The sequence below is a fragment of the Diabrotica virgifera genome, chromosome 3 (genome assembly GCF_917563875.1).
Source record: "Diabrotica virgifera virgifera chromosome 3, PGI_DIABVI_V3a".
NCBI lineage: Eukaryota > Metazoa > Arthropoda > Insecta > Coleoptera > Chrysomelidae > Diabrotica > Diabrotica virgifera.
In genome coordinates, this window is record NC_065445.1 from 248,697,656 (window position 1) to 248,722,484 (window position 24,829).

General features: G+C 31.0%; 1 protein-coding gene across 2 annotated transcripts in view; it reads left to right on the plus strand.

Moving 5' to 3' along the window:
* The first annotated feature begins 1,349 nt into the window (after positions 1-1,349).
* LOC114337798 (uncharacterized) overlaps positions 1,350-24,829 on the plus strand; it is a 140,523-nt gene continuing 117,043 nt past the window's right edge. For both annotated transcript variants that reach the window (XM_050646055.1, XM_050646056.1), the window contains exons 1-3: positions 1,350-1,539; positions 1,650-1,813; positions 17,523-17,704. In XM_050646055.1, coding sequence (XP_050502012.1) covers positions 1,482-1,539; positions 1,650-1,813; positions 17,523-17,704 — 404 coding nt within the window. In that variant the 5' untranslated portion in view covers positions 1,350-1,481. The remainder of the gene's footprint in view (positions 1,540-1,649; positions 1,814-17,522; positions 17,705-24,829) is intronic.

Sequence of the window (24,829 nt, forward strand, 5' to 3'; positions counted from 1 at the left end):
ACGAGGTAGTAGGTAGGTACCTAGTTCACAGCATAGTAGATTTTATTATGCAGTGCCTAGTTGTAGTGTGTCACTCATTCTACAGGGGTTTGGTTGATGTAGAGTTGACCTCTGTTACCGTTTTCTTGCTAACGGTCATAAGCTTAAGTAGTCTTCCTTACATTTAGGTACACCTATGTATTATATCGAGTCCATAATATTATTGACTATAATACAATACATTAATACACCTACGTGATTTTATTCATAAGGACTTGTAGGTCTTCTAGGTTGTCCGCTCTGGTGTGCAAACCTGATGTTGTTTAGGTTTGCAGTCTGATTCCAGTAAAATTTCTATTATTAATAATTATTTTCATCTTGGTCGTTACTTCCGAAAATGCATTCCATTTAACATTTATTGCTAGTTAGGCAACTAATTATACACGTATATGTACAGTCAAATAAACATGACCATTCTAATCATAGATGGTCAGAAATTCTTCCATGTGCGCATTGCCAAATTTCTTAAAAATAAAATGAATTAAAAACAATTATTTTTATTTGCTCTGTATGGAATATGGAATATATTTTTTGTAAGGAATATGGTTTTGAAAAATGAAGAAAATTATTTTTAATGTTAATAAGGTTTATGAATTAATTTTCAATCTTCCATCTACTTAATCAGTCAGTTATTCTCAATCATTGCTGTGTCCATATTTCTTATTCATGAAATATTAAATGACAAACTCCGCAAACAAATTTTTATTTGTTTTTTTGGCCTATTTTGCTGTGGCAATTGGTAATACTTTACATTCCTTTTCAGTATCACGTGTAACACATTAAAACAAATAATGCATTTCCGATGAGTAGGTATATTTTATAAATGAAGATTTAATATTATGATTGTCATGAGTTATATTGGATGAATTATTTTTAAGCACCCACCGTTTTAAACATTTTATTATTGATTGTAACATTTTTCAAACAATTATAATTTTTACATTACGCTACATATCGACAAAGTTTTTGACAGTATTGTGACTCACTGTTGTATGGTGTGTGTGTTCACAAAGAGGGGACGGCATTAGATAAACTTTTTGCCACAGATATTTGAAAGTTGAAGATTGAAGATGTCATATTAAATTTTTATTTTAGAATCTTTAAGAAATTGTATGATAATATCATTAATATTAGTTAATAGTTTTGGTGTTGAAGCTTAATAGCGGTAAACTGTTGTATGGAGTTCATATTATTATGTTTATGTATGTCCACCGTTTTCTTCGGCAACTACGCTCGATGATCGATGTCAGAACAGGAAACATTTAAGACCATGAGCATCTAGACTCTGAGTCATAGAATTTGATTCAAAAACTTGTCGACTCTTGTCAATGTCATTAATGTCAATTCTCTAGCAGTAATAACAATAATTATTTATCAAGAGCAAAATGTGAAATATTTAAATAAATACAAGTAGTGTAGTGTTTAAGTTTTTATTTTTTAAAATGGCTTATGTTAACGTAAAAGACTGGTCTGTGGACCAAGTCACAGATTGGCTGAAAGGTAAATTATGTGTTCTTAAAAACCGTTCTGGCTTTTGTTCAAATTTGTTATAATTACTAAATTATCCGCCTAATTAATTGTTTTCCACAATACAATTACTCTATTTTTAGGTTTAGATAGCGTAATTTTACAATACAATTCTTCATTCTTGAACAATGGTGTGACTGGTCATCAGTTACTGAACTTGAGAGCTGATGATTTGGAACATTTAGGAGTTAAGATGTTAGGACACCAAGAGATTATCTTGGAGGCTGTAGAACATTTAAGAAATTTTGTAAGTAAAAATTAAGTTGCTCTTATTTCAGCCAGAATGTAAAAAAGTAAAATGTATGTGTAAATTTGGCATTAAATCTTTTGTGAGGTTTTTTATCATTTATTAGAAGCAGTTCTTGTTTATCCACTAATTGCATTTAACTAAAAATCCTTTTTCTAAAAATTGTGCTCCCTGCATTTTTTAATAATCATTGTTAACACATTCACAGACACAACTGCTTATGCAGACACTTATAAAGAGACCTGGCTGTGTAAAGATAAAGTTGTGTCCATGAATGTGTTAAGCTAAACAGGTCTAGGCCTTAACACATTTACATTTCTGAGTAAGTACATTTTATTTTACTCTTACAAATTTTATTTAATTTCACTTCAGTCTTTTCATACACTCATTCGCCACTTTCCTCTATCTCCTTCTGTTCAATGCTAGTTGACTCCATCTCTCAATGTTACTTTTCTTCAGGTCTTCTGTACACACTGCCCTTCCATCTTTTTCATAGTCTGCATTTCCGTCTCTTTTGTATTGGTCTTCATAAGAGTACATTTTTGGTATTCTTTCATTTCCCATTCTTTCTATGTGCCCCAAATATTGCATTCTCCATGCTTTGATTGATGTCATTATTGTTGGCTCTGTATACAGTTCTACCAATTCTTTATTGGTTCTTCTTCTCCACTGACCTTCTATTTTCATAACTCAATATACCTATTCTGCCGTCCTAAGAAAGAAGGCAGTATTTCCACAAATGTAAGTTTCGAGATAATGCAGATTTTAATAAACAGGGCTGAGCCACCATGAAAATATTTATAGATTCCGAAATTGTTTAACTGCGTTGGAGTTCTTTTTCATATCATTGAATAAGTTTATTTTTTTATAAGATATTTTTATAAATTTTAAGAAAATGGCAGTTACTGCTTTTAAGCAAGGTATGTTATTACAACCTTGTTTAAAAGCAGTCAAGCAGTTGCTAGATTAAAAAGCAGTATCTTCATTTTTTCTGTGGGAGATACTGCTTTTTAGGTTTGTATAAGATACTTACTGCCTTTTAACTAAGTAATGCCTAACAAAAAGTTGAGTTACTGCAATTTTTATAGTCTACTAGACGCAGGAATGAAGACTTACTGCTTTCTAACTTCGTTAGGTATATTAATAATTGTATAAAAACCCATATGCAAGAGCAAACTCAAAAGTTGTAAAAATTGGAGATACTGCCTTCTTGCTTAGGATGGCAGTATTGCTCTTTGCATTTTCCTCCCATCTTTCTAAAAGGTCTGTTTCTGACTTTTTCAGCACCTATGTTATCCATGCGTATGTTACTAATGGGTCTAGTAATTTTTTTTTAAATATCCTGTTAAATCTTTTGTGAGGTTTTTTGACATTTATTAGAAGCAGTTCTTGTTTATTGACTAATTGCATTTAACTAAAAATATTCTTCTTCTTTTGGCATCATAACTCTGGATGGGTCTTTGTCTGTCTGGTTATGTCCTTCCATTCAGATTTCTCTTGTGCCCTTCTCCTCCATTGTCTTATATTCATGGTTTTCAGGTCATCTTCCACGTCATCCAACTATCTTGTTCAGGGCCTTCCTTTTTTTCGCCTTGCTACCAGCTTCCATTGTAATATTTTCTTAGTCTTTTTGTATCTTCTTATCGCTGAACATGTCCCAGCCATGACAGTCTTTGACTTTTCACAAATCACAATATCATACCCTTCATTCAGTTCGATAACCTCGTCGTTTTTCCTGATTCTGCTGTCTTAATCTTGCACCGGGGCATATACTTTTCTCAGTATTGTTCTCTCTAATGTCCTGAGTTGGGCTCATCTTTTTTCGTCTTTACCCAGGTTTCACAACCATACATTTAGCTAAAAATACTTTTTCTAAAAATTCTACTCGCTGTATATTTGAAAACAATTTCAAAATTAAAACAAAAAATGTATTCTTTAACCATTAACCGGAAGGTCTCGTCTCTGAGACAACCTTCAGTATACATTTCTTATTATCTCTGATTGCCTGTCCTGTAACCAACAAGTTGTAAGGCCTCCTAATTCCTATACCGTGATATAAGATAAGAATACACCACATAGATAACTATATATTTTCACTCAAGACACTAATGTCGAATATATTGTAAAAAACAATAATAGACCAAATTTCTAAATTAAAACAAAAATTGGATACTTTAACCCTCAACCTGAAATGTCTCGTCAGTGAGACAACCTTCTATATACATTATTAATTATTTCTGATTCCCTGTAGCTGATAAGTTAGCAAGACCTCCTAATCCCATACCACAATATAAGATAATAATACACCATGAAGATAACCACACAATATATGCATTCAGGGCACTAATGTTGAATATATTGTAAAAAGCAAAATAGTCCGCTATCGCATCATGTGTTTTATGCTGTATATTCTTACCAATTTATCCATAGTATCTGCACCTTCTGTTGTTTTATTATACCTACTCCTAAATTAATTCTACAGTAAAACCTCTGTTAACCAAAACGGCTTACAGTTTCAATAATTTCGTCAAAATTTTTAGTCAAAAGTAAATTTTTATCACAAACCAAACAATTAGATGTTAATTTGGCAATATCGTCAACATTGCTTTCATACAACTAAAGAACGCAATTAAAAATATAGGACACATGTTTTTTATTACTGTAGTTATTTAACCATAGGATGCATATCATGGCTATTTTCGACCCAGAACATTTTCTTATTCATATGATTTTGGATATACAGTGGAACCTCGATAAGTCGGATTAATCGGGACCGCGGCCGATCCGGGTTATCGAACATCCGGGTTAGCCGGAGAATAATGTAAAAATTAATAAAATACATATAAATAATAAAAAAATACACCTAATTGCAAAAACATGAAATACATATATGCACTGTACATATAAATTACTTACAGTTGTATACAGTATTGTTTATTTCTTGGTAAAAAATTCAGTCGAACTGAAAAAATGTTTGTTTTGTCTGATGAAAATCGGTCTGGGTTAGCCGGACTTCCGGGGGCCGACTTATCGGGGTTCCACTGTAATTAGTTATGGCTTAATGTATTAATTCATTAGCTGTAGTATGGTATAACTAGACCCAGACCCAGACATCCAAAGTGAAAGTTATCCTCCAACACCAAATTGTTCTATATGGTCCACATAATGTTCAGAAAAAAGTCACACCATTTGAGCCTGGGGTTTGGGGAGGGGGGAGAAATCAGTAAATTCATAGTTTTTTACGTTTTTCGTAAATATTTCTAAAACTATACGATTTAGCATAAACAACCTTCTATACAAAAATGTTCTACATTAAATTTGAAATAAAAAAGGCCCTATGCATAATCCTTCTAAAATGAACGATTTGAAAGTTACGGAGGTGGAATAGTATAATTGGTCCAAAAAAAGGCCTAACCTAAACATCCAAAGTAAAAGTTTTCCTCCAACACCAAATTGTTCTATATGGTCCACATATGGTTCAGTAAAAAGTTACACCATTTTGAGCGTCCGGTTTGGGGGGGAGATGGGGGAGAAGTCGGAAAATTAGTAGTTTTTTTACATTTTTCGTCAATATTTATAAAACTGTGCTTTAGCGTAAACAATTTCCTATACAAAAATGTTCTACATAAAATTTAAAACAAAAAGGGTGCTATACATAATTGTTATAAAATCGGTTATATGTTATAGGTTATAAAATTGTTATACGGTTCCAGAGTTAAGGAGGGTGAAAAGTGGAAGTTTTCAATACTTTTTATATTTTTTGGGCAATTTCCTACTGATGTTCTTTAACAGGATACCGGTGTTACCTTAGCCATAAATTTCATCCATAAATTTGTTTTTCATATTTTCACAGAAATTTGGTATAAATTTATCAAAAATGAATAAAACAGATAATATTGACAAGAAAAATGTTATATATGTTATATATGTTGGGAAAAAAAATTTAAACGGGCGATGTATTGACGGTGAGTAGATAATGCCACTCAAATTCAAAAATCCTTTATGGATGGTACGTTAGTCAACTTTTTTCTCAGTTTTTTGTTAAATTCTAAAAGTAAATATAATAAAGCATAACATATAAAAAAAATCCTGATGGAGGTATTTTCCCAAACAAGCGAAAAAAATTCTGAAACTTAGATGTATTGCGCGCTATTCATTAATACGTCTCAAATTCAAAAATCCTTTATGGATGGTACGTTAGTCAAATTTTTTTCTGAGTTTTTTGTTAAATTCCCAAATTAAATATAATAAAGCATAACATATAAAAAAAACGTGATGGAGGTATTTTCCAAAACAAGAGAAAAAAATTCTGAAACGTAGATGTATTGCGGGCTATTCGGTAATACGTCTCAAATTCAAAAATCCTTTATAGATGGATCGTTAGTTAACTTTTTTTCTCAGTTTTTTGTTAAATTCTCAAAGTAAATATAATTAAGCATAACATATAAAAAAATCGTGATGGAGGTATTTTCCAAAACAAGCGAAAAAAATTCTGAAACTTAGATGTATTGCGCGGTATTCGTTAATACGTCTCAAATTCAAAATTACTTTATGGATGGTACGTTAGTCAACTTTTTTTCTCAGTTTTTTGTTAAATTCTCAAAGTAACTATAATAAAGCATAACATATAAAAAAATCGTGATGGAGGTATTTTTCAAAACAAGCGAAAAAAATTCTGAAACTTAGATGTATTGCGCGCTATTCGTTAATACGTCTCAAATTCAAAAATCCTTTATGGAAGGTACGTTAGACAACTTTTTTTCTCAGTTTTTTGTTAAATTCCCAAAGTAAATATAATAAAGCATAACATATAAAAAAAACGTGATGGAGGTATTTTCCAAAACAAGAGAAAAAAATTCTGAAACTTAGATGTATTGCGGGCTATTCGGTAATACGTCTCAAATTCAAAAATCCTTTATGGATGGTACGTTAGTCAACTTTTTTTCTCAGTTTTTTGTTAAATTCTCAAAGTAAATATAATAAAGCATAACATATAAAAAAATCGTGATAGAGGTATTTTTCAAAACAAGCGAAAAAAATTCTGAAACTGAGATGTATTGCGCGGTATTCGTTAATACGTCTCAAATTCAAAAATCCTTTATGGATGGTACGTTAGTCAACTTTTTTCTCAGTTTTTTGTTAAATTCTCAAAGTAAATATAATAAAGCATAACATATAAAAAAAAAACGTGGTGGAGGTATTTTCCAAAACAAGAGAAAAAAATTCTGAAACTTAGATGTATTGCGCGCTATTCGTTAATACGTCTCAAATTCAAAAATCCTTTATGGATGGTACGTTAGTCAACTTTTTTTCTCAGTTTTTGGTTAAATTCCCAAAGTAAATATAATAAAGCATAACATATAAAAAAAAACGTGATGGAGGTATTTTCCAAAACAAGAGAAAAAAATTCTGAAACTTAGATGTATTGCGGGCTATTCGGTAATACGTCTCAAATTCAAAAATCCTTTATGGATGGTACGTTAGTCAACTTTTTTCTCAGTTTTTTGTTAAATTCTCAAAGTAAATATAATAAAGCATAACATATAAAAAAAAACGTGATGGAGGTATTTTCCAAAACAAGAGAAAAAAATTCTGAAACTTAGATGTATTGCGCGCTATTCGTTAATACGTCTCAAATTCAAAAATCCTTTATGGATGGTACGTTAGTCAACTTTTTTTCTCAGTTTTTGGTTAAATTCCCAAAGTAAATATAATAAAGCATAACATATAAAAAAATCGTGATGGAGGTATTTTTCAAAACAAGCGAAAAAAATTCTGAAACTTAGATGTATGGCGCGCTATTCGTTAATACGTCTCAAATTCAAAAATCCTTTATGGATGGATCGTTAGTCAAATTTTTTTCTCAGTTTTTTGTTAAATTCTCAAAGTATATTTATTACATCTACTTTGAGAATTTAACAAAAAACTGAGAAAAAAAGTTGACTAACGTATCATCCATAAAGGATTTTTGTATTTGAGACGTATTAATGAATAGCGCGCAATACATCTAAGTTTCAGAATTTTTTTCGCTTGTTTTGGAAAATACCTTCAACACGATTTTTTTATATGTTATGCTTTATTATATTTACTTTGAGAATTTAACAAAAAACTGAGAAAAAAAGTTGACTAACGTACCATCCATAAAGGATTTTTGAATTTGAGACGTATTAACGAATAGCGCGCAATACATCTAAGTTTCAGAATTTCTTTCTCTTGTTTTGGAAAATACCTCCATCACGTTTTTTTTATATGTTATGCTTTATTATATTTACTTTGAGAATTTAACAAAAAACTGAGAAAAAAAGTTGACTAACGTACCATCCATAAAGGATTTTTGAATTTGAGACGTATTACCGAATAGCCAGCAATACATCTACGTTTCAGAATTTTTTTTCTCTTGTTTTGGAAAATACCTCCATCACGTTTATTTTATATGTTATGATTTATTATATTTACTTTAAGAATTTAACAAAAAACTGAGAAAAAAAGTTGACTAACGTACCATCCATAAAGGATTTTTGAATTTGAGACGTATTAACGAATACCGCGCAATACATCTAAGTTTCAGAATTTTTTTCGCTTGTTTTTGAAAATACTTCCATCACGATTTTTTTATATATTATGCTTTATTATATTTACTTTGAGAATTTAACAAAAAACTGAGAAAAAAAGTTGACTAACGTACCATCCATAAAGGATTTTTGAATTTGAGACGTATTACCGAATAGCCAGCAATACATCTAAGTTTCAGAATTTTTTTCTCTTATTTTGGAAAATACATACCTCCATCACGTTTATTTTATATGTTATGATTTATTATATTTACTTTGAGAATTTAATAAAAAACTGAGAAAAAAAGTTGACTAACGTACCATCCATAAAGGATTTTTGAATTTGAGACGTATTACCGAATAGCCCGCAATACATCTAAGTTTCAGAATTTTTTTCTCTTGTTTTGGAAAATACCTCCATCACGTTTTTTTTTATATATTATGCTTTATTATATTTACTTTGGGAATTTAACAAAAAACTGAGAAAAAAAGTTGACTAACGTACCATCCATAAAGGATTTTTGAATTTGAGACGTATTAATGAATAGCGCGCAATACATCTAAGATTCAGAATTTTTTTCGCTTGTTTTGGAAAATACCTCCATCACGATTTTTTTATATGTTATGCTTTATTATATTTACTTTGAGAATTTAACAAAAAACTGAGAAAAAAAGTTGACTAACGTACCATCCATAAAGGATTTTTGAATTTGAGACGTATTAACGAATACCGCGCAATACATCTAAGTTTCAGAATTTTTTTCGCTTGTTTTGAAAAATACCTCCATCACGATTTTTTTATATGTTATGCTTTATTATATTTACTTTGAGAATTTAACAAGAAACTGAGAAAAAAAGTTGACTAACGTACCATCCATAAAGGATTTTTGAATGTGAGACGTATTACCGAATAGCCCCCAATACATATAAGTTTCAGAATTTTTTTCTCTTGTTTTGGAAAATACCTCCATCACGTTTTTTTATATGTTATGCTTTATTATAAATATTTACTTTGAGAATTTAACAAAAAACTGAGAAAAAAAGTTGACTAACGATCCATTCATACAGGATTTTTGAATTTGAGACGTATTACCGGATAGCCCGCAATAAATCTAAGTTTCAGAATTTTTTTCTCTTGTTTTGGAAAATACCTCCATCACGTTTTTTTTATATGTTATGCTTTATTATATTTACTTTGAGAATTTAACAAAAAACTGAGAAAAAAAGTTGACTAACGTACCATCCATAAAGGATTTTTGAATTTGAGTGGCATTATCTACTCACCGTCAATACATCGCCCGTTTAAATTTTTTTTCCAAACATATATAACATATATAACATTTTTCTTGTCAATATTATCTGTTTTATTCATTTTTGATAAATTTATACCAAATTTTTGTGAAAATATGAAAAAAAAAATTTATGGATGGAATTTATGGCTAAGGTAACACCGGTTAACAGGATTGGGTTTTATAAATCAAATTTGCTATTTCAGTGGCCGATGGTATGTTAGTGATAAGCCCTTGAAGAAACGTCAACCTCACCACCCAAAATCATCAATTGCCCAACAAATATAAAAAGTATCGAAAATCTCCACTTTTCACCCTCCGTAACTCTGGAACCGTTGATTTTATAACAATTATGTATAGGACCTTTTTTGTTTTAAATTTTATGTAGAACATTTTTGTATAGAATATTGTAAACGCTAAAGCATAGTTTTAGAAATATTGACGAAAAACGTAAAAAAACTACCAATTTACCGACTTCTCCCCCATCTCCTCCCCAAACCGGACGCTCAAAATGGTGTAACTTTTTACTGAACCATATGTGGACCATATAGAACAATTTGGTGTTGGAGGAAAACTTTTATTTTTGATGTCTGGGTTAGGCCTTTTTTTGGACCAATTATACTATACTACCTCCGTAACTTTGGAACCGTTCATTTTAGAAGGGTTATGCATAGGGCCTTTTTTATTTTAAATTTAATGTATAACAATTTTGTGTAGAAGGTTGTTCATGCTAAACCGCATGGTTTTAAAAATATTGACGAAAAAGGCAAAAAACTACGAATTTACCGATTTCTCCCCCCTCTCCCCCGAATCCCGACGCTCAAAATGGTGTGACTTTTTCTGAACATTATGTGGACCATATAGAACAATTTGGTCTTGGAGGAGAACTTTCACTTTGGATGTCTGGGTTATGCCATCTTTTGGATCAATCTTATCATACTACTAGGTATACCTTTACAAAAAAAAAACACTCTTAACATAATATTCACTTTGGTTAATTTTATTGCTTTATATTAGTTTTAAAGAAAGAAGAATACAAAAACAATGTTATATTTAACTGAAATTCTTGTTTACGGAAACAGCCTTCCCCCAAAATTATTTATGTTAACGGAGGTTTTACTGTACTTTCATTTTTAGCTAATATTGTCATTAGTATTATTGTTGTACATGGTAGTTGTAACCACTGTACCTTTTTTCTATAATAAGAAACTTTTTCTTGAAAACCAAATAAAGTAGATTATAGGGCACGATTCTTATGGTTTGTAAAAGCAATTGAAAGTTCGGCCATATTTTTTCGAATTGTTCCAACAAAATTTAACTTTTTTGAAAGAAGGTATAGAGTCAATGAATGAGATGTAAAAAAATTATTGCATATAATGTTGCAACCATAATTTTCTATATCCTTTGTTAATCTCTTGACAACAGTTTCACCTTCTTGCGCTTCTCTAGTTTTTTTTGTTTTTTTCCCAACTGTCATAGATCAGTTGGGATCATAACCATCTTGCGAATAAGAATTCCATAATTCAAGCATTGCTTTATTGATTTCAAGTCTACTTGTTTTTTACATCTTTCAATAGCAATATCAAATCAAATAACACACACTATAGTTCTTCCAGTATCTCTTTGCACATGCATGAAATTATTTACGAATTAATTTTTATACGAGGTGTCGTTTTAACTCACAGAAACTAGTATCGCAAAAATAATCAGCTTGTCTATAATAACAATAAGTTAAACTAGGCCAATCTAGTTATATTTTTTCTCATTATAACTGTATAGATGGGTTTGACAGTTGAAATGTGTAGTATGTGATATTACTAGATTACCATCTAGTAATCTAAGATCCGAATATAGGTCGATCTGGACCCATCTGCTTGCCGGATGAAACATTTTTTTTATTAAATGTCATACATAGACAAATATTTCTAGTATGGGTTGCCTATCAAAATCGTGTCATAGCTATCCGCTATCCTTAGCGTAGAGGTTGAAATCAATATTTCAAGCACATTTTTTTTTGAAAGTATGGCAGAATTATTTTATTTTTAAATTAAATATGCATATTTAGTACAATTTATAGATTATTCAAGGAAAAATATTGAAAAATAAGCCAACGGTGGCAAATTTTTGAAGACACCTCAAAATATAATGAATTTTGCGGTGGACATCAGAACTCATCACTGGATCATGGTAAACAAAAAATTCAAAAAATTTTTTATTAGCCTATGAGTTTTTCGAGGTAACGCTGTCGAGTTTTTTCAGTATGCTCGACTTTTGACTTTTTGATGTAACTCAGAAGTCAAAACAACAAATTTTTTTTGTAAAAAAGGGTGAAAATCAACATATTTATTATTGCTAAACAAAAAATAAGCATTAAACAAAAAATATCTCGACAGTATTACCTCAAGGAATGTCTAAAGAAAATATACAGGGTGTTTCAAAAAAAGGTAACCCTGTCTCTAGGGTAGGTAAAAAACTGAAAAATAATTGGGGTTTGCTTAGTAAAAAATTTTTGTAACGCCATCCGTTTTCAAGATACAGGGCGTTGAAGAAAAAAAAATTTTACGCATCTTTGAAAATTGAAAAATTGAAACAAGGTTTCAAAACTCTAATTATTGTTGATTTATCGTCATAACAATCAATAAATGTCAGATTTCCATGACACACTTGGAGAAAATAGAGGTATACCTATTAGAACTTTATCATTACATACTACCAGCATCAATTATTACTTCATTATTTTCCAATCAAAATATTCCGAAAACGGTACACAGTATCGAGCTTTACCAAGAGTACCTTTTTCGTGTAGAATTGAATGACGTTTAAGTTTACTTGAAATTTTGATTAATAATTATACTCTTAAAAAAGTTATATTGACTAATACTTAGTACGATCCGTGTAATTAGCGCCCTCTATGAGAATCAGATATAAAAACAAATGCATGGGATGTATCAGCTTCCAAAACATATTCGTATAAAATTTCATTACAATGTTGCCAGTAGTTTCGGCAAAATCGTAAAAAATGCGTAATTTTTTTTCTTTAACGCCCAGTATCTTGAAAACGGATGGCGTTACAAAAATTTTTTACTAAGCAAACCCCAATTATTTTTCAGATTTTTACCTACCCTAGAGACGGGGTTACCTTTTTTGAAACACCCTGTATATGTTAAGGTTCAAGTTGATTCTCAGTTAGAGTTGACTTTTCCTAGTTCGAGTCAACTCCAACTGAAACGAGCAGTAAAAGTTGATTTGAAAAATTTAAATCAACTTTTACTAGTTGAAGTTGACTCTTCCTAACTCTTGTTAGTAAAAGTAGATTATACAGTTTATACGAGTAGGTATAATCTCTCGTGCATTTTTGATGAGTGTGCGTCTCTTTGTTTTGACCGTTTCAACTACTTAGGTATTAGTCCAGACTGTAACGTCGCCCCCGTTAGGTAAATTATTCTGATTCGATTTTTTTGCACAAACTTACTCAAACAAATACATCCTTATAACAAATACACAGTGTCAGGCGGTACCGCGGTCGAAAAATTGTTTAACCAATTTTTGTTAACCAAATTCACAAAAATAATTCTTATCTACTCTACCTCATATTATGTATACGTTTTTATTGTGTGAAAATTGTAAATATAGATAGCAGTACATGAAGGGTTTAATAATGTATATTTATGAAATAATGTATTTTAAATGGAATTTACTTTTTCCAACTGTTTTTTTATAATCAAATATCCTGAACTTTCGCCTTGTCATGGTGATGACATGTGAGCAATAAATTACAAAAAAAAATTTTGACAGTTTTGTGGTTTGACAGAAGTTTGAATTTTTAAATGTCAAAGTTCTAAAAAATTGTAAAATAGGAATGTATTCCAGCGACGAAGAGTTGCAGTTTTTTTTATTTGTTTTTTTGGTAGATAAAATATTGTATGAAACTGTGCGTGAAGTACTTTTTGCGCACTTAGGCGATGTATAGCACTCGGTCCGCTCGTGCTCTAAACATCGCGTGCGTGCGCAAAAAGCATACTTCACGAACTGTTTTATAAATAACTAATTATTTCACTCCGGACAATTTTTATTAGATTATTTTGGTCATTCGGAACAAAAAAGGTCACTTGTGATTTTTCTCTAAAATTGATAGTTTTCGAGTTATACGCGATTTAAAATTTGAAAAATGCGAAATGACCATTTTTAAGGCTTAATAACTCGATTAAAAACTATTATTGTGAAAGTCAGAAAGTCACCTAATCAAAGTTTAAAGCCCCCCTACAAGATCCTGAAGAAATTTTTGTCATTATTGTATTACTAAGCTGTTATTTTTAATTATCAACAATGAGCGCTAAAAGCGTATTGAGGCGGCCGTCAATGTGAGTGCGAGTAAGATCCTCCATTCCGACCGTCCAATGGTGTATCTCAAGCCCGATTCTCATTAGACGTGCAAGGAACCGGACCGGCAACGGCAAGGCACATGCTCGGCAAAGATTGTTTCGAAAATAACGTCGCATGCAAAGCCCGTCGCTTGCCGGTGCCTGGCAGGCATAGTGTGAATTACATTCCGTGAAGTGCATAAGATTTTATGTAAAATGTATCTTGCGGAGCCGATGCCTTGCCCATGCCGAGCACTTGCCTTGCATGCTAGTGAGAATCAGCCTTCAGTCGCACTCACATTGACAGCCGCCTCAATACGCTCCTAGCGCTCATGGTTAATAATTAAAAATAACAGTTTAGTAATACAATAATGACAAATATTTCTTCAGTACCTTGTAGGGGGGTCGTTAAAATTTGATTTGGTGACTTTCTGACTTTAATAATAATAATTTTTAACTGAGATATTAAGCCTTGAAAATGGTCATTTTTGCATTTTTCAAATTTTAAATCACGAGAACAATAAATTTTACAGAAAAATCACAAAAGACCTCTTTTGCTCCGAATGACCCAAATTAATAATGTAAAAAAAATGTCCGAAGTGAATTTTTTTGTGAATTTGTTAAAAAAAATTGTTTAAAAACAATTTTTCGATTACGGTACCACATGACACCCTGTGAATTCGTTATAAGGACCTCTTTTTGAGTAAGTTTGTGCAAAATAGTCGAACTGGAATAATTTACTCAACGGGGGCAACGATACAGCCTGGACTATAAATATCACGATTTGAACGTAATATACAGTAACATTTAATTTCTAGAATCGGTTGTTTGTGTGAATCAACTTTTACTAAATGGCATTGGGAAGAGTATACTTTAACTAGTTGGAGTCTACTTTTACTAGTAAATGTTGAATAAAAATCTTCATTTCATATTTATAATCAACTTTTACTAAAACCAGCCGTTTGAGTCGACTCGAGCTAGGAAAAGTCAACTCCAACTGGATAATCAACTTGAACTGTAACATATACAAAATTCCAGGTGGGTCGGTCAAGTAGTTTTTGAGTTACAATGTCTACAGCCTTTGAAAAAAGCAGTTTTGAGAAAAAAGCGTTTAAAGTATTGTGAACTTTTATTTTTAATTTTTTTGTCTGTCAAATCGTAAAATGATGCACAGCGGAATATCTTTTTGAATCGCGGAGTAATTTACAACAAAAAATGAGAACAGCTGTTGACCGTTGTTCAACAAGCGAGTCGAAGGTAGAGATATTCAATATTATCTCCCTACCTACCTACCTTCGACTTGCTTTGCAGCAAGTTCGCGCCAGCGCGCTAGAGCGTGGTAAGAAACGGTCAACAGCTGTTCTCATTTTCTTTTGTAAATTAAAATCGGTTGATAAATAAAAAAGTTATTGCAAAACTAACAACAAAATCGCTGTTTTTTAATATCGTTAATGACTATTAATTTCATTATTTATTAAACTTTCTTTAAATGTACCTGAACTTGAGGGTGTTATCATGCTTGAATGGTTTGCAAAAAATGGGCCAGATCTGTTGAAAATCTTTGATCTTCAATGACCCAAAAACTATTGATTTATTTGAATAACCTTTTACACAAATTTTACTTAAAATTGGTCCCTCTATCGATTTCTGGGAATATATTTAATAAAATAATTTCCGACCCCAAAAAGGGGTGGCATCCACCCCCAGGGTAAAAGCGCAAGTTGGCACCATGTCACTTTGAGGTACCTTCTAAATTATACCTTTGAGGTACCTTCTCAATATAGTCTTTGCAAAATTGAATTTGTTTATAAAATTTTTTGAAAACCTAGCTAATTTCTAAGACTGGTCCAGATAATTGGACTAAATGCATCTCTACAGGGTGTCCCGAAAAGATTGGTCATAAATTATACCACACATTTGGGGTCAAAAATAGTTCGATTCAACCTAACTTACCTTAGTACAAATATGCTTATAAAAAAAGTTACAGCCCTTTGAAGTTACAAAATGAAAATCGATTTTTTTCAATATATCGAAAACTATTAGCGATATTTTATTGAAAATGGACATGCATCATTCTTATGGCAGGGACATCTTAAAACAAAATTATAGTGAAATTTTTCCACCCCATAAAAATTTTATGGGGGTTTTGTTCCCCTAAACCCCCCAAACTTTTGTGTACGTTCAAATTAATTAATTATTGTGGTACCATTAGTTAAACACAACGTTTTTAAAACTTTTTTTCCTCCTAGTATTTTTTCAATAAGCCTGTTTTTATCGAGATTCGGCTTCTTTTCTAATGTGTTTACGTAAAAATTTTATGGGTGTTTTGTTCCTTTAAACCCCCCAAATGTTTGTGTACGTTCCAATTAAACTATTATTGCGGTACCATTAGTTAAACACAGTGTTTTTAAAACTTTTTTGCCTCTTAGTCTTTTTTTGATAAGTCACATTTTATCGAGATGTGGCTTCTTTTTCAAAATATACCTAAAAATATAAATTAATAAATACATTTTTAGATTATTAACAGGTTTCTATAATCGTACTTACCATATACAAATATGTGGTGGATTCGACAAATATCCAAAATATCTCGATAAACACTGGCTTATCGAAAAAGTACTAAGAGGCAAAAAAGTTTTAAAAACATTGTATTTAACTAATGGTGCCACAATAATAATTTAATTGAAACGTACACAAAAGTTTGGGGGGGTTTAAGGGAACAAAACCCCCATAAAATTTTTATGGGGTGCACAAATTTCACTTTTATTTTTTTTTTAAGATTTTGCTACCATAAGAATGCCACTTTTGTTCATTTTCAATAAAAAATCTCTAAAAGTTTTCGATATATGAAAATAAAAACAATTTTCATTTTGTAACTTCAAAGGGCTGTAACTTTTTTTGTGTGCACTATTGTATATAGGTAAGTCAGGTTCAATCAACCTATTTTTGACCGCAGAATCTGTGGTATAATTTATGACCAATCATTTCGGGACACCCTGTATAATCCAAGGCTTATACATATGTCAGAATTGTCAGACAATCTGATTTGTTTCCCCAGACTAATACGAGTATTAGGAATATCATAGTGTTGTGTGTGTGTGTGTGAAAAAATGGCTTGGATGCGAGTCCGTTAGCCACAGATTTTTATTTTATTTTTACCTCAATTTATTAGTTTTGTTATATTTATACGTATTTCACTTAAATGATTATATTTGTTTCTTTCAAGTAGTTTATGAGTAATTTAAATATTTCCATTTTATGACAACTTAGTAGATATTCTATACTAATTGGAAAATGAACTTGTGTTTGTCGTAAATTGTGATATAATTGATTTATATATCTCTCGTTAATTTTGCATTCCAAGAAAATATGGTTTAAATCTCTAATCGAAACATTTTCACAATATCACAGTGTTGATAACTGAATTTGTGAGAAATTTGCACTTATGTCAGTGTTTCCTCAAAGGTGCGAAATATTGTTCACCACTGACATTTATTTATTGTTTCAGCACTTTGAATTAGACAAAGAGAATTTACAAACACTAGCTCTTAGGCTGTCTTGTGCAGCAAATTCCTTATATAAGGAGCTTTTGCTTATAGATGACAACTGTACTGAACTGCATACTCAAGTTATGTCAGATGTCCATAATATCATCACTACAATAAAACCTTTAGCATACTGGCTAGACAGGTAAGTGATTTTTGCATGATTACTCATAAAATAAGTCTCCATTGTTTTTGGTCTGTACCAGTGACATGAAAATCACATTACATTACAATACTTGTAATTTAATTTATATTAACCAGGTCACATTAAGTGTGTTAATTAATTGTGAACACTTGAAAAAAAAAACAATAACTGCATTGAGCATATATTTTGACATGTTAAACGGTCTTTGGCTAATAATGAATAATTTATGCGTTACTTTATGGAAGCACTGTACCTATACATTTTATTGCTTTTCTCGTTAGAATAAAATTAAAAATTCTAAGACTAACTCTTTATTTCACGTTTTATTTGTTGAATTTTCGTTTTCACAACATTTTCCGATCAATAAACCGAAACGTCAAATTTGCGCCAAAGTAAGATGCCACAATCAAAGAATTATTTCAGAACAATAATAATTTTTTGTGCTCATACCGTGAATCAAACCGCATATTTGAAGGTTACTGTAACCAATTAACTTCCAAGAACGTAAAAACCAGACTACATTAGAATTAAATTCTTGCCTCCAAACCAAAACATACCGTGAATACAAATATTTTATAATTCAATTGAGTACCAAGAAATCGGATAAATCATGTAATTATGGTTGCAAGAAAGTGTGTTATTTTCGTGGAAACCAATTTCATAATACATATGTATTATCATAAATATTAATATTACATTTAAACTTATTCATACAATGCTGTTGGCAGTGTTTAAAAAAGCAAACAAAGAAAATGCTTCTCATTTTCACGTCAAACACAGTAAAAGCATACTTGATGGATTCAACCGTTACTTGATGTAAATGCATTTTATCTATTAATAAAACACTAAAAACTTTTTAGTGCAGTTACTTAAGGTTTTCACCTCCGATTTCGTTGAACCTTCATCGATTTGCATGAAAATTGGTCAGAATTTAGAAGGTACCTCAAGGTGACATGGTGCCAACTTGCGCTTTTACCCTGGAGGTGGATGCCACCCCTTTTTGGGGTAGGAAATTATTTTATTAAATATATTCCCAGAAATCAATAGAGGGACCAATTTTAAGTAAAATTTGTGTAAAAGGTTATTCAAATAAATCAATAGTTTTTGAGTTATTGAAGATCAAAGATTTTGACTTTTTCTGAACAAAATGAATGTTTTCAAGCTGTTTTTCATACATAACTCAAAAACAGTAAGTTTTTTTCAAAAAAGTTGCCATTACAAAAAATTAAGCTAATAATAAATTAAATAAATCCCTTTTTTGAAAAATATCTTGGTATTAATTCAAAGTGAGTTATAGGTAATTAAATGTATATTGTTTTTAGGTGAGTACTGAAATCTAAGTATTCAAGCTTAAATAAAAGGAAAACGATGCATTTTATTAAAGATACTTATTAAATATTTTTAAAGTACTTAAAAATATCTATCAAAAAAGCTATAGAAGAAGTCGACATCATCAAAATTAAGCAAGTATGATGAAAATAAGAGGACTCTTTCAAATTTTTAGGAAAAAGTGAAAAATAAATCATACGTCATTTCCATAAAAATTAAAATTATATAACAGTAATCCCTATAAAAGTTTCTTTATTTTAACAGGAGTAATGAGCTCAAAAATTTTAACCGGTTTAGAATGCATATTTTGAAAAAAAATATGCTTTAAAAAAATCAGAATTTTTCAAGTTTTCGTAAATTTCATTTTTTTTTTTTTATAATAACCCCAAACATACTCGATATACGGAAAACTGATACTGAATGAAATTTTAGTTTTCTTTTTAGCAAAGCTTCTACTGTTATTTTTATTTTTCTGTTATAAAAAATAAACAAGATAGAAACCTTTAAAGCCTAAATTTTACTGCGAGAACCATGCGACCGGGGCCTTTTAACCTTTTGTCTTTTAAATATAAGGAATTTAGAAGATTAAATTTAATACGATGTTATAGATCCTGCAATTATCTTTAAAATGGTTGTCGGATGAACCTGATGTCATAAAAAGTTACGGAGTTATTGTTAAAAAACCAAAAACATTTTTTTGAGAACATTTTTGTAGCAGAAATTTTGTATGTAGGTATAGAGTGTGCGGGGAAGTAAAATTACTAGTTTGTCGCAAGAGATATAAAAAAATATTTAGGTAAGACTGGAGCTTATTTATTATTATAGGATCAGAATTTAAAAATATTTCCAAATATACAGAGCCGCTCGTATTGACAGGGTGAAACAAAATTATCTTTTTTTTAATGGAACACCCTGTATATTTTTACATTTTTGGATTCTCCTCGATGTTTTATTTCTAAAATATAGTGTTTTGTAATGTTATACGAAGTAGTTTAAAAGATAATTACGTCTTTTTTTTAAATTTTCATAGCAATATTCACACCCTGTACATCAAAAACTCTATTTATGTTCAAATGATTTTTAATATAGTAAGTGTACTATATTAAAATTTATTAATACAGCTTAATGTTTAATCTTAGTATACAGGTTCGTCCAACCTCGGAATGAGTATTTTTTGAGTTTTCTTAAACAGAGTTAGAAGCTCTTTATTCGCGGGGTATATGTTCTGTAAATATACCGCAAATATGTACGGAAACCGTGAATATCGAATGGTAATTTATATGGGATTATAAGAGGTACGTTCCTAGGTGACGAAATAACAAAGCAAATACTTAAAAACAGTTTAATTTAAGTTTTTGACCATACATATTGATTAATTACATATTATCTTCAGGTTTAGCAATGGTTTAAAGAATTTAGTAATTTTCTCTTGCTTGGCAGTGTTTAAAAACTCAAAACTTCAAGTCCGTCTGGTATTTAGCAGTGGCATTACCAATTTGCCTCTTAAGAATAATGCTTCGTTACATAGATGGATCAATTTTCATAAAAAAATCACAAAGCTCATTTTTCATTCTTAAACCGTCACAATTTTTTTTTCAAATTAAATATCACGTTTCCAGTGCTTGTTAAATCCTCTTCTTCAATGGATGGTGAATTTAATATTTCCTCCATCTTGCGATTCAAACATCTCCTGAACATCACTTGATTATATCTGTTCAAACCCATCTCGTTCCATTTCACTCGCAATTTCGGCAATGTTTGCAGTTAAAGTTTGAGCTTACACAGATTCTTCATTTCCCAGTCAGAACAGTTCACAGTTTCTTTAAGAACGATTTGTATGTTAAACTTGAGTTCTTGCAATGATTCTTTTATGTTTACAATTCATTTTGCTACGTCAAATTCCTTCCAGCATTCCATAACATTTTGATCAGGATCACATTCCATGTTATTCAGTATCATTTTGAAGGTTCGTCTAATGTAATAGAGCTTAAAAGCCTGGATTATTTTTTGGTCCGTAGTTTGAATCAAAGCCTACGCCAATCTAGGTGTAGTTGTAATAAGGTCAATTTTATTTTTTTATTGTCCACTTGCTGACGTGTTGACAAAGGATACCGAATGCTTTTTATTTTGGTATATGTATGTACCGATGTATCGATTCGATACGCGAATAAAGAAATCTTAGACCGCGAATACAGGAATTGGATCGCATTTTTTCAGTCCGCGAATAGTGAAAACGCGAATAAATGAAGCGCGAATAAGGAGCTTTGACTACCATGTATCTTAGCATTTTAATGAAATACTATTTTATGGTACTTTATTATTTCTTAAGCATTCCCTATACCTAACTGCTTTAATTTGTGAGCTATTCGTGATTCTATAAGCCAAGCATTAATTGCAACAACAATTACGTGAAAATTCATTAGGTTGGCCGCGAAAATATTCAATCAAAAATCATTTTTCATGATGTTTGATATAACGGGCGGTTGCTAAAAAGGTTGAACAATTAATTAAAATAATGAATCATGCATATAAAAGTTAAAAAATATTTTTCTACCATTTTAAAAAAATGGGTGCATTTTACCCCAAAAATGCAAAAAGCGCAAGTTGGCACCATATAGCTTTTGTTTCTTCAGGTATCCTCTAACTACTCGCCAATTTTCATGAGAATCTATGGAGGTTCAACGAAATCGAAAGTGAAAACTTTCGGTGACTGCACTTGAAAAAATATAAAAAATAATTTTAAAACAGGGGTGGATTTCACCCCTAAATTGCAAAGAGCGCAAATTGGCACTATGTCACCTTTGTTCCTTATGGTATCCTCTAACCACTCACCAATTTTCATAAAAATCGATGGAGGTTCAACGAAATCGGAGGTGATAACTCAAATCCACCTTCAGTGACTGCACTATTTGTTTTAAACACTTCCACAAAATTTATTATAATCTAATACCACTACAGCTGTTTCGGTAGAGTGCCTTTTTCAACTGATGTATTTTACTGTGTCTGCACTTTAAAATCTCTAACTGTACCTGTAGGTTGAGAAGTGGGGAGTTGTTTATCTCAATTTGGTCATTCAGAATTATATCTGTATTTTTTAATATATTAATATCCATAGATTCTAATAAAGATATCTTAATATGGCCTTTATTTTGAATATGAAGAATTTGAAACTGTTCATTAAAATAATGATTATGGTATGGTCGAGAAGGTGACACGCGTACATAGGATCTGTTTTTCTCTTACTGAAAACCCTTTTGTGTTCTGCTATCCGTTTGCCAAAGGTTCTGTCAGTATGACCGATGTAGGTTTTTGGACAGTCGCCACAAGCCAGGTTGTATACACCACTCTGTATTTGCTTTTTCTTTTGGCTCTTTTTGTTCTTAATTTACTTGTTTAAGTTGTTGTTTTATTCTGAAAGCTGGTGTGATTCCTTTCTTTTTTATGTATTTGGCTATTTTTGTTGATATCTTGCCTGTATATGTGATAGAACAGAAGGTACTGGGTTTTTTCTGTAGTGTTCTATAGAAACCTACTATTATAGTAAACTGATAGAGCATGTATTTCACTTTTGACGATACGCAAATGAATGCAGTTGTAATTGAATGATTCGACCGTTACTTGATGGAAGTTCATTTTATCTAACAATAAAACACTGAAAACTTTTGTTTTCTATACTTCCACAAAATTTATTATAACTATGTGTCTACAGCTGTTTCGGCAGAGTGCCTTTCTCGACAGAAATACTTTCGACAGAAATACCTTAATGTTATGAACACACAACCTCCTAAATTATACTCTTTTATTAAACTACACAAACCTGACCACCCAATAAGGTCTGTAGTTTCTTTTTATACAGCTCCGTCATATAAACTTTCAAAAAAAACTGTCAGATATTATTACAGAATACACTAAATTTTCACCTAATTTCACCTTAAAAAATACACTAGGGACCGGTTGTTCGAACGCTAATCAACAATGATCACTATCAAATATTTAATTACTGTCACCAACTGTCAATGTCAACTTTTATTGGGTTGCTGAAAACATAATTGATTATAATTATGAGATTAGTTAATCAATTAACATAACAATTATTAATATAATTGATTAACTAATTTCATAATTGTAATCCATAATTATGTTTTCAGCAACCCAAACAAAGTTGACATTGACAGTTGGTGACAGTAATTAAATATTTGATAATGATCATTTTTTATTAGCGTTCGAACAACCGGCCCTAGAACTAATTAATAAAATACATTTTCAATTGCCCAACTCCAGACTAATTTCATTTGACGTAAAAAATATTTTTTCTAGTGTTTCTCCTACACAAACTTTTGTTCTAGTTAAAAATCTTTTAGACCATAATAGTACAAATCCGATCATTGCATCTGAAATTTTACACCTTCTTGAAATTTATAAAACAAATATACACAAACAACAGTGCAGGACTTATTATGGGCAATCCTCTAAGCCCATTGCTATCAGATATATTTATGAACCAGCTTGAAACAACAATTTCTAAACATCCCGTATTTAAACAGTTCTTATATTGGTGGAGATACGTGGATGATATACTAGTATGCTTTACTTACAGGAACAAACAGGCAACTTGTCCAATTTCTATCATACATTAATTCACTTCATAGTAATATTGAGTTTACAATAGAAACAGAACAGAATAAGTCCATAAACTTTCTATACTCCGTCTACCGAACAGACGGAGTAATCAAGTGAATAAATCATAATATTTCTTCAAAATACCTTACCGTACGGCCTTGTACACAATACCGATAACACCAATTACCGAATACCTTGTTATCGGTATTGTGTAGAAGGCCGTGCGTTAAGGTATTTTGAAGAAAAATTGTGATTTATTCACGTGATTACTCCGTCTGTTGGGTAGACGGAGTATAGATGTAACAATTACCAGACTTTTTTCAACAAACATGAGTTCTCCGTATATCATAAACCTACCCATACTGACACAACTATACACAATTCATCATCCCATCCTACACAACACAAATTAGCAGCCTACCATAGCATGATACATAGACAGACAGAAATTTCCATGTCAAAAAATAACTTCGAAATAGAACTGAACATCATTAAACAAATAGCAGTAAACAATGGCTATAACGAACAAACAATTAATAAAATTTTAAACCAAAAACTCCATAAGAAAGCCCTGAAATTAATCTATCCACCACCACAGAAAGAACCCAGTACCTTCTGCTCTATCATATATACTGGCAAGATAACAACAAAAATAGCCAGATACATAAAAAAGAAAGGAATAACACCAGCTTTCAGAACTAACAACAACTTAAGTAAATATATTAAGAACAATAAAAGAGCCCAAAGAGAAAACAACTACAGAGTGGTGTTTACAAACTAGCTTGTGGTGACTGTCCGAAAACTTACATCGGTCAAACTGGCAGAACCTTTGACAAACGGATAACAGAACACAAAAGGGCTTTCAACAATAGAAAAACAGACACTTCTACATACGCACTTCACCTTCTAGATCATAATCATTCTTTTAATGAAGAGTTTCAAATTCTGCATATTCAAAATAAAGGCCATAAGCTATCTTTATTAGAATCTATGGAAATTAATAAATTAAAAAATACAGATATAATTCTGAATGACCAACTCGAGGCAAACAGCTCCCCACTCCTCAACATCTTCAGTTAAAGACTTTAAAAAGGCAAACACATAGTAAACTAAATCACTTGAGAAAGGCACTGTGCCGAAACAGCTGTAGTCACATAGTTATAATAAATTTTGAAG